This window comes from Salvelinus alpinus, chromosome 7 (genome assembly GCF_045679555.1).
Source record: "Salvelinus alpinus chromosome 7, SLU_Salpinus.1, whole genome shotgun sequence".
Classification (NCBI taxonomy): domain Eukaryota; kingdom Metazoa; phylum Chordata; class Actinopteri; order Salmoniformes; family Salmonidae; genus Salvelinus; species Salvelinus alpinus.
Window position 1 is genome coordinate 45,516,557 of NC_092092.1, and position 14,161 is coordinate 45,530,717.

The 14,161-nt window shown below is 42.7% G+C and overlaps 1 protein-coding gene across 4 annotated transcripts in view; it reads right to left on the reverse strand.

The window, feature by feature from the left end:
- LOC139580189 (protein diaphanous homolog 2-like) overlaps positions 1-14,161 on the reverse strand; it is a 643,765-nt gene that overhangs the window by 459,696 nt on the left and 169,908 nt on the right. For all 4 annotated transcript variants that reach the window (XM_071408766.1, XM_071408767.1, XM_071408768.1 and 1 more), the window contains 3 exons: positions 4,595-4,669; positions 4,432-4,501; positions 3,353-3,489 (listed from right to left, as the gene is read on the reverse strand). In XM_071408766.1, coding sequence (XP_071264867.1) covers positions 3,353-3,489; positions 4,432-4,501; positions 4,595-4,669 — 282 coding nt within the window. The remainder of the gene's footprint in view (positions 1-3,352; positions 3,490-4,431; positions 4,502-4,594; positions 4,670-14,161) is intronic.

Here is a 14,161-nt window from a genome sequence, read left to right on the forward strand (position 1 = left end):
AAAGTTATTTAGCTGGCGTCCCTTTATCACACCATTAGATCAGACATGGGGGCCTCTCTCATCGGGGTTGTAAATGCTAGGTTTGCTGTCGTGCCTTTATCTCCTATACACTGGAGAAGCACAACAAAGACTAGGCGAGAGAGAGAGAGAGAGAGAGAGAGAGAGAGAGAGAGAGAGAGAGAGAGAGAGAGAGAGAGAGAGAGAGAGAGAGAGAGAGAGAGAGAGAGAGAGAGAGAGAGAGAGAGAGAGAGAGAGAGAGAGAGAGAGCTGCGTGGAAGCTTTTGTTTTTTTCTCAGCTCATTCTTTTTTTTCTGTTTCTCGCCTCTTTGCCATCCAGGATGCGCTGAAGCGTTCGTGGGTCCCCAGGGAGGAATGATGTCTCATGACCCAGCCATGCCTGTGATCTTCCCCATTGCTCAAAAATAGTCTTGCAGAGGAGCAAGGAGAGGGAAGATGTGGGGAGAACCTACACAGGGTGCTCCCTGTCTACCCACTGAGTACCACCCAACCCAGTGACGGCATGGGAGGAGGATGGAGGTATGTTGACAAAAACGAGTCATTTATAGGTTATATTAGACTGATGTGTGTTATGTGAGTTTGCCTCCATCCAAATCTTTGCACTGGGAAGGGGAAACTTTGCCAGGGATATAATATTAATCATCGTGTTATATTTTACTGGAAATCCTAGAAATAATATTAGTGACCTATAACCATTATGTGAAGTATATGTGTGGAATAAATGTAACATATACAGTACCAGTCAAAAGTTTGGACACACCTACTCATTCAAGGGTTTTTCCTTTATTTGGACTATTTTCTACTTTGTAGAATAATAGTGAAGACATCAAAACTATGAAATAACACATACGGAATCATGTAGTAACCAAAAAAGTGTTAAACAAATCAAAATATCTGTTATATTTTAGATTCTTCAAAGTAGCCTCCCTTTTCCTTGATAACAGCTTTGCACACTCTCGACATTCTTTCAACCAGCTTCACCTGGAATGCTTTCCCAACAGTCTTGAAAGAGTTCCAACATGTGCTGAGCACTCGTTGGCTGCTTTTCCTTCACTCTGCGGTCTAACTCATCCCAAACCATTTCAATTGGGTTGAGGTCAGGTGATTGTGGAGGACAGGTCATCTGATGCAACACTCGATCACTCTCTTTCTTGGTTAAATAGCCCTTACACAATAGCCCTCACGTTGAAAGACAAATGATAGTCCCACAAAGTGCAAACCAGATGGGATGGCGTAACGCTGCAGAATGCTGTGATAGCCATGCTGGTTAAGTGTGCCTTGAAATCTAAATAAATCACAGACAGTGTCACCAGCAAAGCACACCCACACCATCACACCTCCTCCTCCATGCTCCATGCAGAGACCATCCGTTCACCTACTCTACATCTCACAAAGACACGGTGGTTGGAACCAAAAATCTTACATTTGGACTCATCAGACCAAAGGACAGATTTCCACTGGTCTAATGTCCATTGCTCCTGTTTCTTGGCCCAAGCAAGTCTCTCCTTCTTATTGGTGTCCTTTAGTAGTGGTTTCTTTGCATCAATTCGACCATGAAGGCCTGATTCACGCAGTCTCCTCTGAACAGTTGATGTTGAGATGTGTCTGTTACTTGAACTCTGTGAAGCATTTATTTGGGCTGCAATTCCTGAGGCTTGTAACTCTAATGAACTTATCCTCTGCAGCAGAGGTAACTCTCGGTCTTCCTTTCCTGTGGTGGTCCTCATGAGAGCCAGTTTCATCATAACACTTGATGGTTTTTGCGACTGCACTTGAAGAAACTTTCAAAGTTCTTGAAATTCTCCAGATTGACTGACCTTCATATCCTAAAGTAATGATGGACTGTCGTTTCTCTTTGCTTATTTGAGCTGTTCTTGCCATACTATGGACTTGGTATTTTACTAAATAGGGCTATCTTCTGTATACCCCCCGTCACAACATAACTGATTGGCTCAAACGCATTAAGAAGGAAAGAAATTCCACAAATTAACTTTGAACAAGGCACACCTGTTAATTGAAATGCATTCCCGGTGACTACCTCATGAATCTGGTTGAGAAAATACCAAGAGTGTGCAAAGCTGTCATCAAGGCAAAGGGTGGCTACTTTGAAGAATCTCAAAATATAATAAAAAAATATTGGTTACTACATGATTCCATATGTGTTATTTCATAGTTTTGATGTCTTCACTATTATTCTACAACGTAGAAATAGTAAAAAGAATGAAAAACCCTTGAATGAGTCGGTGTGTCCAAACTTTTGACTGGCACTGTAGATAAATGGAGCAGACTTTTTCTATGTGATAGGGGTGATAAAGCTGCAGACATGTGCAGGGGGTACAGACATAGTGGTTTTAATGCCTGTTCAAACTGTAACTTTAAAGAGGCGCTACATCTGCTTAACTCCTCGCGTTCGCCCTTTGATTCCGTCACTTAGTTTGTGGTGTTGAGAATGAGCCGACGTCACAGCGTAGCTCTCTAGCAGACGAGGTTGTCGGAAAGTGAGGTCTCAGCTCTATTTTCTGTCTATCAGCTGTGCATGCTTAAACATGGCTGTGATCATTGGAAGGATTGAGACAGGCGTCTTCAACACACACATTTTTACATTCCTACATTGAACATAGCGGGGGCCAAAACCATGGTCCTGCAGACGCATTCAGAGAAGCTGATATGCGAAAAACAGTTTTAACTGGGTTTTTCGTATTTGTCAGTTTGTTTATTTTCCTCTGCTGCATGCAGACCTACTTTGAAGTGCCATTGTTATTCTAGTCCAGCTCTGTGGCAGACACAATAAAAAAGTGCTCCGCTGGATTCAATTTATAATCTGTCAGCGAAGCTGTGTGTTCATGGCCAACAACACTGAGCACTTAAATACATTACACAGCCCAAACTGCTAAATCAGAACATGTTAACTGGCAGTGCACCGATACAGCTCAAAGCCCTTGCTGCAAATGCAATGAGTGCACAGAATGTATTGTGCTGGGGCCAGTGACAGATTGTCTACAACACAGGAGGTTGGTGACACCATAAGTGGGGAGGATGGGCTCATAGTAATGGCTGGAACGGAATACATGGAATGGTATCGAATTCATCAACAACAAAAAATGTCTGATACCATTTCAATCACTCCATTCCAGCCATCATTATGAGCCGTCCTCCCCTCAGCAGCCTCCTGTGGCTTACAAATATATTCCCTTAATCTCATAATGTACATGACGGTATTACGTTGCTAGAGGGAGAAGTGGGGAGGAAGACAATGCATGGAACAGAGAGTGACATTGAGGATGTAATAATGCTGGATGAGTGTCGCTAATGAAGTATGTTGCAGTGAACATACATGTTTTCCTCTCCAATGATACAGATAGCTGAGAGGATCTTGACGATCTCAGTCATCATACTGGTCTGTTTGGGGTCAATGGCCCTGGCCAGGAGAAGCAAGCTCCGCTCATCTTCCAGAATCCTTTGTAGTCCATACTGTAGACGTGTAAGAGAGGAAGAAAAGAAAAAGTGTCCGTAGGGTATAAATTAATGAGAGCATTTGCATTCATAGAGATCGCTCACTTACAGTTAAAAAAAGAACTACTAACTTTACAAAGAACCTCTAATTTAAGTAATAGTTAGCCCTAATTCACTTTTAAAGAGGGACATAGAGGCCAAGGGAAAATTGAGATTATGATGAATTAAGCCAATTCAGGACAGGGCTGTGGGGACAAATACTTATAGTCCTCTACTACCTTTAAATCTATCTCAGATTCAAGCAACAGGCATACTTGACCACATATGGGGATTTTTATAAAGGGCAAAAATATCAATAGCTCATCCATCCTTGAACAATGTGCTACTTTCAAGAGATGAGACAGTGCTGCTTCCCAAAAAATAATAATTAAATACTTGGTGACAATGGGCTCAACATGGCAAATTAGCTCCGCTTTACTTGCCTGTAATAGCACTTGTCAATGTCCAGCCATTCTAGATAGGAAAAACAACCAACCCGGTTTCATCATACAGGATTTTGAGATGACTACATACGGGGTATAAAGTGATATCACTTTTGATTGATTTCATTTCTACCGCTCTTGCTCCTTTTCAATGTGAATAAGACTTTATTCCAGGTTTGCCATTGAAATTGAGGCATTGAAGCTATAGAAATTCAGTCTCTGTTTGGAGCACTTTAAGGTGAATACAGAACCACCTCTGCACCGTAGAGTCCTTCTCTTCCCTCCTCGGAGTCACTTTGAGTCGATGTAAAAAGCAGAATAAATGATTACATTGATTGTTCAAGTGGTTCAGGGCCAACTTTGGGTGCCAATTGAGTCCTGCTACATGGCAATCTAAAAACACTCAGGAATCAAGAGCAATTGCAGTAAGTAAAACTTTTGGAATGAAAGCCTTGGACCAACCCAAACAAGTACACACCTTATTGTTCATGAAGGCCTTGAGACATTGGATCAGCTTATGCTGATTTCTTTTGTCGATACTTTCTTGCCTGAAAAAGAGTTGAGAAAGGAAGAGAATGACAGATTTAGACAGTATGTAGAGCGTATTGAGAAGAACATTAGTTCAAATGTAAGAAGCTTACTGTTTCTTATCCAGCAACTTGTCCAATGCGTCCAAGAGGAGGCCCAGTCCTTCATGGCCAAAGTTGTTCACCCAGCTAAAAAAACAGACAGTCAGAAAACTAAGTCAGACAACGTACATACTGTCGTTCGGAGCCAGACTAACAGCTGTTGAATCATACGTGAAAAGTAATTGGTGGTATTGGTTTCATTGTCAATGAGGAGATTGATCATCTCCACAAAAATTGTCTCTATTTTTCCTGGTTTATTTCTGTGGAGAATCTATTGATGAGAGATAGAATCGCAAATCAACACAGCCCCCTTTTTTGTAACACTAACTGCTAGAATGTGTATCACATAATCATTTACAGGCAAATGAACAATCATCCATCATACGTCCTGCTCCTGTGGTCTAGCAGTGTGATTCTAGCCCCCCCCCGCAGCGTGCTGTAGTGCCACCAAAAGATTAAGCAATGCAAGAAAGATAACACTGTAATCGATAATGGATCGCGGGAGATAATTGGCAATAAACCACAAGCGTATCTGGAGACAGCAAATGATCCAGTGCAGATGAGACTGTTTGTCAGCGATGGGTATGTGGCGGAGAGTGAGTGAGACAGGGGCTGACCCCCCGATCACACCTAGATTATGTCATTAGCATCACTTGCTCTTGCCGCTCGATTGTCAATAACACAAAACGCACTGAGCAATTTGTAGCATTAAAGGGCCATAATTCAATGATTTATTTTGCCTTCTTGACAATGATTCAACGCAATAAGAACATGCATATTAAAATCATTTGTATTGACTCGGCAGTCAGAGAAGACCCTCGATTAGGAACGATGCTTACTGGCCCGAGGCTGTTCCTCTGAGGTGAAGTGAGGTATTTATTTGATCTGCAGCAAAATAAATTGAGAATTATTAAGGCTACTGAAGACCTCCGAACCCATTACTCAAAATGCATTACCGGGCCAAGCCCAACTCAATTTGCGACTTACTACCATTACGCTGTACAGTACAGCACAATGATCTTCTTTGTTATAAAACCACTCAGCACAATGTCCAAAATGTATAACTGTTTACTGAGGTGAGCCTCGCGGTTCAATGTTTGCCACTTCCCTTCACGGGATCTGCTTTGCGGCAGGCAGCTTATTGCATGCAAACACAGTTAGCTAAACCGGAGAGCAGAAATGGGATCTCGGGGAAACAATCGAGCACGGCTCAATGTAATGCACAATCATGTGCTGTTTATGACAGCCCGACATCAATACAGAGGTGGTAGGAGCAAATGACTTACGTGAGACATCGAAAAAGAGGGGAAAGAGGCGACATGGTTGAAATTAAGCAAATATTTGTGGAGAGGTTATTCTGATTATTACATAGTGCTCTGTGTGACCTGAGACGCAGCCGCCGATACCGGGTGGTCGTATACAATGTCAAGGAGTGTAAAACAGGCGGCCGCAAAAGCTGCCATGACAACCAATTGAGATGCATCGGGTGATCACGTTCGTAGCTCAGGCAGATTACATTTCATCTAGCCTGACCTGATACACTGGACAGTGATATGACACAATCCGTGTGGTTGAAATAACCTGTGCCTCAACATATCCACTTCCTCAACAAGATGGGAAGTAAACAAAGCAAAAAAACGTTGCTACTTCACAGAAAACACTGACAGCTGGTTAAGTGAAGATGCCTCCTTTCCCTAGCATGTTGTCACAAGCTTTTATTGTTTTGAGGCGACTATCTCTTCACTGCAGGGAAATCAAGCAGCGTTCGTTTGGAGGTGACTAAAGTGGATGAATAGTGGAGCTAGGATTTAAAGTGTGGGTCTCATTCTGTCTGTATGTCTGTGTTGTCTCTCTATGTTGTCCATCCGTCTGTATGGCTGTCCATCGGTCTGTCTGTCTGTCAAAGCTGCAACAGCACAAAAGCCAAATAGGATCCAAATCCCTTTCAGCTTCCTCCTTTAATCAATTTGTGGCATGAATTCAAGGATCTCATTAACTTGGGGTGGAACTTGTCCATGAAATATTGATGGATATAATCTTGCAGATAAGTGTCAACAAATTGTGTTACTTTCCACAATCATGTACAGTACATTCCGCTGCCAAAATGAAAAAGTAGCAATTTTTTATGTATAACTATTTCTGCTGGTAAAGACACAATTATGCTGTATTTATGTTAGGTGCCACAAAACCCAGAACTATATGAGATGATTTCACAGTCTGGACCCAGAGCACGGATGCAAACGTAAACAATGTGTTGATAATGCTTATTTGCGCACGGCACAGAGATATATAAGGAATTTCCTGTCCGTTCAGATAGCAACAAATCTTCTACATTTCGTTTCCTATGTCAGCTTCATATTTTGAGTTAATCTTCCCTGCCAACAAGAATAGTTATTGGGAGGCAATAATAACTAATACTTCATCTGTCTTCAAGTTCCCAAATGGAAACATTTATACATCTGACCTTTGCTGCCACCGTGTATGTAGCTCACGAACAAGGCAATGCAATTCCCTATAATGAAATAATAAGCTGCCGTGGTGTGTCACTATCAAGTATGCCATATGTGGTGTTGAATGGATTTACTGAGTGGTGTTAATCATATTGCTACAGACAGATTTGGCATGGGAAATGTAATTGATGCTGGAGAGAATGCTTTGCTTTTGTGCAACAGCCAATGCAACCGACTCGACTGGAATTGTTCATTGCTGGCTGTGGAATCTGACACGCGTTCAGTCTTTCTGTCAGACTGATCAGTTGGCCTGTGTTGTGATGCCTTTCAGGCACATTGATTTCAGCCAGTGGCCCAACATTGTTCATTCTTGTTGTGTTATTTAATTGGGACTGGCATCGGGGAGTATTGTGTCATTGAGAGCAATATATTTCATATTGTATTATGGGCTGAGCCATACCTCTGTCCCACTCTGCCACTCCTGACCTATTCAGCACTGCTGCATTCCACTTGAGGCCTTGAGCTCTTAGCAACAAATTGCTCTTGACATTAGAACCTGAAACCGAGCACATGGAGGCTTCCAGCCTTATGATTCTGCATTCTAAAGGCTACGGCCATTTCCCACCAATCAATGCAATGACTTACTGAAAGAATCAGAATAGCACGCCCAATGGGAATGATGTCAAATGCCCACACATATACAGTGCCATGAAATATTTGCCCCCTTTCAGATTTTCTAAAATGTTGCAGAATAACGACACTGAATGTTATTAAATCTTCAGCTAAAACCTACTATTAGATAAAAGGAACCTGAGTGAACAAATAATATAACATGTTGATAAATTAATGAAGTTATAAATAAAGCTATGCAACACCCAATGACTGTGTGTGAAAAGGTAGGGCCCGTTTACACTCAAAAACTGGATGTGCCACCTTTAGCTGTAATGATGGCAACCAAATGCTTCCTCTAGTTGTTGATCAAGAAAAGTTCCACTTATGACTAAATGTGTCCAAAGAACATTCTTCCAGGAGTCTTGACGATCTTTCAGGTACGTTTTGGCAAACTTTGGACGACATGGATCTCGTTATGTCTAGTAAAAACTAAACCCTTTATTCCACAGTAAGAACCTCATACCTGAAATCCGTAAACACAGGCACCCTCATAGATATCATCCTGACCAACTTGCCCTCTAAATACACCTCTGCTGTCTTCAACCAGGATCTCAGCCATCACTGCCTCATTGCCTGCATCCGCAGTCAAACGACCACCCCTCGTCACTGTCAAACGCTCCCTAAAACACTTCAGCGAGCAGGCCTTTCTAATCGACCTGGCCCGGGTATCCTGGAAGGATATTGACCTCATTCCGTCAGTAGAGGATGCCTGGTTATTCTTTAAAAGTGCTTTCCTCACCATCTTAAATAAGCATGCCCCATTCAAAAAATGTAGAACTAAGAACAGATATAGCCCTTGGTTCACTCCAGACTTGACTGCCCTTGTCCAGAACAAAAACATCCTGTGGCGTACTGCATTAGCATCAAATAGCCCCCGCGATATACACAGACAGTTAGGAAAGCAAAGGCTAGCTATTTCAAACAGAAATTTGCATCCTGTTGCACAAATTCCAAAAAGTTCTGGGACACTGTAAAGTCCATGGAGAATAAGAGCACCTCCTCCCAGCTGCCCACTGCACTGAGGCTAGGAAACACTGTCACCACCGATAAATCTACGATAATCGAGAATTTCAATAAGAGTTTTTCTACGGCTGGCCATGCTTTTCACCTGGCTACTCCTACCCCGATCAAAAGCTCTGCACCACCCACAGCAACTTGCCCAAGCCACCCCCATTTCTCCTTCACCCAAATCCAGATAGCTGATGTTATGAAAGGGCTGCAAAATCTGGACCCCACAAATCAGCTGGGCTAGACAATCTGGACCCTCTCTTTCTAAAATTATCCACCGCAGTTTTTAGCAAGTGCTATTACTAGCCGGTTCAACCTCTTTCGTATCGTCTGAGATCCCTAAAGATTGGAAAGCTGCCACGGTCATGCCACTCAAAGGGGGAGACACTCAAGACCCAAACTGTTACAGACCTATATCTATCCTAGCCTGCCTTTCTAAAGTCTTCAAAAGCCAAGTTAACAAACAGATCACCATTTCGAATCGCACCGTACCTTCTCCGCTATGCAATCTGGTTTCCGAGCTGGTCATGGGTGCTCCTCAGCCACGCTCAAGGTCCTAAACGATATCATAACCACCATCGATAAAATACAATACTGTGGAGCCGTCTTCATTGACCTGGCCAAGGCTTTCGACTCTGTCAATCACAGCATTCTTATCGGCAAACTCAACAGCCTTGGTTTCTCAAATGACTGCCTCGCCTGGTTCTCCAACTACTTCTCAGACAGAGTTCAGAGTGTCAAATCGGAGGGCCTGTTGTCCGGACATATGGCACACTCTATGGGGGTGCCACAGGGTTCAATTCTCGGGCCGACTCTTTTCGCTGTACCCATCAATGATGTCGCTCTTGCTGCTGGTGAGTCTCTGATCTACCTCTATGCAGACAACACCATTCTGTATACATCTGGCCCTTCTTTGGACACTGTGTTAACTAACCTCCAGACGAGCTTCAATGCCATACAACACTCCTTCCGTTGCCTCCAACTGCTCTTAAATGCAAGTAAAACTGAATGCATGCTCTTCAACCGATCGCTGCCCGCACCCGCCCACCCGTCTAGCATCACTACTCTGGACGGTTCTGACTTAGGAATTTGTAGTTGTCCACATATTCTAGGTGTCTGGTTAGACTGCAAACTCTCCTTCCAGACTCAAATTAAGCATCTCCAATCCAAAATAAAATCTAGAAATGGCTTCCTATTTCGCAACAAAGCCTCCTTCACTCATGCTGCCAAATTTACCCTCGTAAAACGGACTATCTTACAGATCCTTGACTTTGGCGATGTCATTTACAAAATAGCCTCTAACACTCTACTCAGCAAATTGGATGTAGTCTATCACAGTGCCAGCCGTTTTGTCACCAAAGTTCCATATACTACCCACCACTGCAACCTGTATGCTCTCGTTGGCTGGCCCTCGCTTCATATTCGTCGCCAAACCCACTGGCTCGAGGTCATCTATAAGTCTTTGCTAGGTAAAGCCCCGTTTTACCTCAGCACACTGGTCACCATAGCATTACCCACCCGTAGCACGCACTCCAGCAGGTATATTTCACTGGTCATCCCCAAAGTCAACTCCTCCTTTGGCCGCCTTTCCTTACAATTCTCTGCTGCCAATGACTGGAATGAATTGCAAAAAAAATCACTGAAGCTGGAGTCTTACATTTCCCTCACTAACTTTAAGCATCAGCTGTCAGAGCAGCTTACCGATCATTGCACCTGTACACAGCCCATCTGTAAATGGCCCACCCAACTACCTCATCCCCATATATTTTTTTCTTCTTCTCCTTTGCACCCCAGTATCTCTACTTGCACATTCATCTTCTGCACATCTATCACTCCAGTGTTAATGCTAAACTGTAATTATTTCGCCACTATGGCCTATTTATTGCCTTACCTCCCTCATCTTACTACATTTCCACACACTGTATATAGATTTTTCTATTGTGTTATTGTCTGTACGTTTGTTTATACCATGTGTAACTGTGTTGTTTGTGTCGCACTGCTTTGCTTTATCTTGGCCAGGTCGCAGTTGTAAATGAGAACTTGTTCTCAACTGGCCTACCTGGTTAAATAAAAGGTGAAATAAAAAAATAAAGGTTAAGCATGGAGGTGGTAGTGTTTGGTTTGGGGATGCTTTGCTGCCTCAGGACCTGGACAACTTGCCATCATTGAAGGGAAAAATGCATTCTGCTCTGTATCAGAGAATTCTAAAGGAGAATGTCTGGCCATCTGTCCGTGAGCTGAAGCACACTTTGGCCATGTATCAAGACAAATGTAATGTTTTGGAATGGCCAAGTTAAAGTCCAGACCTAAACCCAATTGAGATGTTGTGGCAAAATAAGTATCAAAACATTGTGTTATTTGTTCACTCGGGTTCCCTTTATCTAATATGACTTTTTATGCAAAAATAGAGAAAATCCAAAAAGGGGTAAATACGTTTTCACGGAAGTTACTGTAAAGGGTATAAACTACAATGTAAATCAGTCATAGTGATAACAAGAACATGCTGAATACCAATGACTGCAGTTAGCACGCAACATCTCCATTTTGCTTTTTGGTCAGACAGAAGATGTTAAATTCACATTCTCAAGAATGATACAATTTCAAATTTGTCCATGCGTGTCCTTACAGAAGCTGTTATAGCTTATATAAAACGTGCATCAGTATCCTCAAACAATTGTCTGTCTGAAAGGTTATGACCTTTGCAAAACCAAGAAAATAGTGTTGAGTAGCTAATTAATGAATGAAAATGCATACATCTTTGTGAATACGACTTAATGAATGGCATAGCCTTTCCACACCCTGACCTTGACCTCCTGTATATCTCCTCTGCCCTCTGGGCATCGGATGTACACAAACCAGGAAGGAGAAAGGTCAAACTATGAAACACCTGGAAGTATGATTAATATAGAATGTTGTGTTCTCAATAGGCACCGATGAAAAGAAAGAAGGGAAACACAGAGATGGCATTGTGTTAGAAAAAAGGGTGTAATTTGAGACGCAACCCTAATCATTTCACTTGGTTCTTTCTTCCTTCTTCCTAGAGTGGATTGAAATGCTCAGCTGTCCCGACCACACACAGCTCTCAAATGAAGTACACTTTTACTCCACTGCCTCCTCTGTCCTCTCTAGCAGATCCATTTTGATGATGGGACATAAGTTGGTCCACCCGCTATCCACTCAGATACAGTTCCAGTCAAAAGTTTGGACACACCTACTCATTGAAGGGTTTTTTCTTTATTTTTACTATTTTCTACTTTGTAGAATAATAGTGAAGACATCAAAAATATGAAATAACACATATGGAATCGTGTAGTTACCAAAACATTTTTAAATAAATAAACATTTATTTTAGATTTTAGATTCTTCAAAGTAGCCACCCATGGCATTCTCTCAACCAGCTTTTTTGAGGAATGCTTTTCCAACAGTCTTGAAGGAGTTCCCACATATGCTGAGCACTCGTTGGCTGCTTTTCCTTCACTCTGCAGTCCAACTCATCCCAAACCATCTCAATTGGGTTGAGGTCAGGTGATTGTGGAGGCCAGGTCATCAGATGCAGCACTCCATCACTCTCCTTCTTGGTCAAATAGCCCTTACACAGCCTGGAGGTGTGTTTTGGGTCATTGTCCTGTTTAAAAACAAATGATAGTCCCACTAAGCGCAAACCAGATGGGATGGTGTATCGCTGCAGAATGCTGTGATAGCCATGCTGGTTAAGTGTGCCTTGAATTCTAAATAATTCACAGACAGTGTCACCAGCAAAGCACCCCCATACCATCACACCTCCTCCTCCATACTTCACGCTGGGAACCACACATGCGGAGATCATCCGCTCACCTACTCTGCGTCTCACAATGACACAGTGGTTGGAACCAAAAATCTCAAAATGTGTACTCATCAGACCAAAGGCCAGATTTCCACCGGTCTAATGTCCATTGCTCCTGTTTCTTGGCCCAATCAAGTCTCTTCCTCTTATTGGTGTCCTTTAGTAGTGGCTTCTTTGCAGCAATTCGACCATGAAGGCCTGATTCGCGCAGTCTCTTCTGAACAGTTGATGTTGAGATGTGTTGAACTCTGTGAATAATTGAACTCTAATGAACGTATCTGCTGCAGCAGAGGTAACTCTGGGTCTTCACTATTATTCTACAATGCAGAAAATATTGTAAAAATAAAGAAAAACCCTGGAATGAGTAGGTGTGTCCAAACTTTTTTCCAAACTTTTGACTGGTACTGTAGGTACCGGGGCAGAGCAGAGAATAGAAGTAATTATCTTTGCTTTGAACACAGTCACAATGGGAGTGTCCGTACCCTGTAGAAACCACTGTCGAAACCATGTAGAAAGCACTGCAAACGCATGGCTAATTTCACACCGGGGAGAGTGGACAGCACCAGGCATCGGTGGAGTGGTCATGTGAATGACTACAAAGACACATTAACCTTCCTGGCTAGCAAGAGAGGCGAGAGAGAGAGGCAACAGAGATATTGGATTTCAGAGAGTCGGACAGGGGTGAAAGCCCAGCGGCGTACTCCGAGGGACAATATTCCCGGTGTCAGCACCCTGCGAATATGATTGCCTGGCATCGGAAGTGCCCGACGCCTCTACTGGCATTTGACTCTCAGCAGGATACCCCCCCCCCCATAAAAAAATGGTCACAAAATGACTGCACATCAAAACCCACAACATAAATTAATGTTCCAGGCATGTGGAGTTAAGGGAAGAAGGGTGGAGGTGATTGAGTGCAGACAAAGAAAGCGCTGAAGGCAGCAACATGTGTGAAGGGAAAGTGAAGAAGCAACATCATGATGAAATCAACTTAGTGACTGGGGACAGGGGGAAAGCTCGGCGCACTTCCCCAGACACTTCTAAATGACCCCCCGCGGAGCACAAAACACTCCTGAAATGTGCAATTATCTCCTAAACAGCACAAGGCTCCTCCTGCGCCGATGATAGAGGGAAGTAGAGGGGAAAACTACTGTGGAGTTACTAAAGCATTCGTGATTGATCAGGCCCATTAATTGAAATAGGGCTTATATATAGCTATACCTGTGTGGAAGATCTGAGGATGAATGACGCTTGTTTGATGTGGTGAGCAGTATAGGACCTACACAATTACAGACTCCTCACCCCCTAGTAAGTTTGCGTCTCTTTTTATCTTGACAGCCTGGAAAGGAATCATAGTGCCACCTCCCTCATCGTAATGATAGAATATCTTTGCAAAGAGCTATGAAAAAAACTGATCATTTAAGATATTGTTTCACATAAGACAGGCATGTAAGTGACATGTAAATATATATATATTGTAATAAAGTGTTTAGTTGTATTCTTGCTTTATGGCTTTTTCCCTTTCTTTTTTGCTCTTTGCGGATTCCACCACACAACAGGAGTTCTTGAGGGAATCCTAACAGTTAACTCACAATGTTTCTATCTAGATACTTTTCCACTGCCCCTAAA